The sequence below is a fragment of the Arachis stenosperma genome, chromosome 9 (assembly GCF_014773155.1).
Source record: "Arachis stenosperma cultivar V10309 chromosome 9, arast.V10309.gnm1.PFL2, whole genome shotgun sequence".
Classification (NCBI taxonomy): Eukaryota; Viridiplantae; Streptophyta; class Magnoliopsida; order Fabales; family Fabaceae; genus Arachis; species Arachis stenosperma.
The window spans coordinates 11,792,142-11,794,932 of NC_080385.1; the positions used below are offsets into that span (position 1 = coordinate 11,792,142).

General features: G+C 47.0%; 1 protein-coding gene across 1 annotated transcript; it reads left to right on the top strand.

Annotated features, from left to right (window-relative positions):
- The first annotated feature begins 739 nt into the window (after positions 1-739).
- On the top strand, positions 740-1,258 carry LOC130949059 (uncharacterized). Its single transcript, XM_057877888.1, has one exon. It carries the CDS (start codon positions 740-742, stop codon positions 1,256-1,258), a length of 519 nt encoding a protein of 172 aa, XP_057733871.1.
- Positions 1,259-2,791: the final 1,533 nt, after the last annotated feature.

The window sequence follows — 2,791 nt, forward strand, 5'->3', positions numbered from 1 at the left end:
AGAACTACTCCAACGGTGGTTATTGGTTCACCACTATAAATACACTGACGCCCCTCAGGTATTCCTAAGTTCCAATATTCTCCAAACTTGCTTAGACCCTTGCTGACTTAGGCATCAGAGTGTCTTTGCAGGTACTACCATCCATTCTCTCTCACACACACAAGTCAGACGGAGGCTCCCAGACGCCAACCTAGTCAAAGGGCTCCCTCCTTTAGACGATTGGGCCAACCCAACGAGTCTAGCCCACTAATCTCCGGTTACCCATCGTAACATTGGCGCCATTGCCGGGGACCCAAGAGATCAACCAGTAATGGCGGACAATTCATCCAAAGATGGTCACACAGCGTCCGATTCTGAGCACGAGAATTTAGGCATTGGAAACAACGATTCGGACATAGCCCCTCATCAAGGGGTGAACAACCAGCATAGAGAAGGTACCTCTGGGTTAAAGGACCCAAAGGCAAACTCTTCTGAAGGGCGCAAATCAGGAAAAGAAGGACAGCCCCATGCAACCGACTTCATGGGATTGTTCTACGGCCACCAAGGATGCCTGGAGTAGCTGGCGCAGGAGTTAGAACGATAGTGAGAAGCAGAGAGGAACTTGAGAAATGAGATAGAGCGACGAAAAGAGCTAGAAAAAAAGCTCTTAAGACTGGAGTCCGCTCTCAAAATTCGAAGCTCCCGTAGCGACCGAGAAGATTCTCCCTTGGGAGGAGAAGACACATTCAGTGAGAACATAATGAGGGTAAAAGTTTTGAGAAACTTTAAAAGCCCTGATATGGACCTCTATGACGGGACTACAGATCCAAAGCATCATTTAAGCAACTTTAAAAGTCGGATGTACCTGGCCGACACTTCTGATGCTACTTGCTGTAAAGCTTTCCCGACTACCTTGACGAAAGTAGCGATGAAGTGGTTCGACAGTCTTCCACCAAGGTCGGTCACTAGCTTCGACGACCTCTTGCGAAAGTTCTTGATGCGATTCTCAATCCAGAAGGACAAGGTAAAGCACGCATCGAACCTCCTGGTAATAAAACAAGAGGTCGAAGAACCTTTGAGGGACTATATAGAAAGGTTCAACAAGGCGTTCTTGGAGATTCAAGACCTGCCCACAGAGGCAGTAATCATGGGCCTAGTGAATGGACTCAGGGAAGGTCCCTTCTCCCAGTCCATACCGAAAAGGCACCCGATCTCCTTGAGTGATGTACAGGAAAGAGTTGAGAAGTACATCAACATGGAGAAAAATGCCAGACTATGAGAGCCAAACTGGCGACCTGGGCACTCTCACTCATCGAAGGAGAAAGAAAGAGAGCCCAAGAAAAAAGAGAAAGTCAGCCCTGAAAGGCCTAGGAGATATCACTCCTATACTCCCATAAGTGTTTCCCTAGTTGATGTATACAGAGAAATTTGCTATACCGAAAGGTTACCACCCCTAGACCCGTCAAAAATAAAAAAGGAGGGGAGTCATGGCGACTATTGTGAGTATCATAAGATATATGGTCACTTAACGAATGATTGTTACGACCTTAAAAATGTGATAGAAAAGCTGGCTAGGGAAGGTCGGCTTGATAGATATCCCGTGAAAAGGTCGGACAATCATGGAAAAAGAAAGCGAGATGACAACGACCGAAGGGACCCACCATCCCAGACCCCGGAAAGACATATACATATGATCTCGGGAGGATTCGGGAGAGGCGGCCTCACAAAGTCATCTTGCAAGAGGCACTTAAAGAAAGTCTACCAAATCGGGGGTGAGGCTCCCAACCTTTCCACCATCTCATTCACCAAAGAGGATGGGCAAGGAATCATTCCTGGACACGACGATCCAGTAGTGATAACTATGGTTCTTGCCAACGCCCATCTTCACAGAATCCTGGTAGATTAGAGGAGCTAGGCCGACATCCTTTTCAAGCCAGCGTTCGATAAGCTGGGGTTGGAAGAAAAGGAGTTAAGAGCTTACCCTAACACCTTGTATGGACTAGGGGATACACCAATAAAACCACTAGGATTCATACCCCTCCACACAACTTTTAGAAAATGGGGGAAATCCAAAACTCTTAGCATCGATTTCATAGTCTTCGATGTAGGATCAGCCTACAATGCCTTAATCGGAAGAACTACCCTAAATCGGCTCGGGGCAGTGGTGTCCACCCCTCATCTTTGCATGAAATTCTCAACACCAGAGGGAATAACAACCATCTGGAGAGACCAGAAATTGGAAAAAAAATGCTACAATAAAAGTCTGAACCTGAGGGAAAAAGGCAAGGAGGTGCACACCATTGAGCTCGGAGGAGTCCGAGCCAAAGAAGAGTTGCGACAATAACCCAGGGGAAAAACTGAGGAGGTACAGGTCAGAGAAGAGGAAGGAAAAAATACCAACATAAGAGCCAACCTGAAATAAGATTTGAAGAAAAATCTTATAAAGCTCCTTCAAGAAAATTCCGACCTCTTCGCCTGGAAAGCCTCCGACATGCCAGAAATAGATCCCGAACCCATGTCCCACAAGCTTTCAGTATACCCCGGATCGCAACTTGTGTAGCAACGAAGACGGAAGCTCGGACAAGAACGGGCTCAAGTGGTGGAAGAGCAAGTACAAGCCTTCTTAGAAGCCAGCTTCATCAAAGAGGTCAAGTATTCGGCATGGCTGGCAAATGTAGTGCTGGTCAAGAAATAAAACGGCAAGTGGAGGATGTGCGTTGACTACACTGACCTGAACAAGGCGTGTCCTAAAGACCCATACCCACTTCCCAATATTGATACCCTAGTAGACTCTAGCTCAGGGTACCAGTAC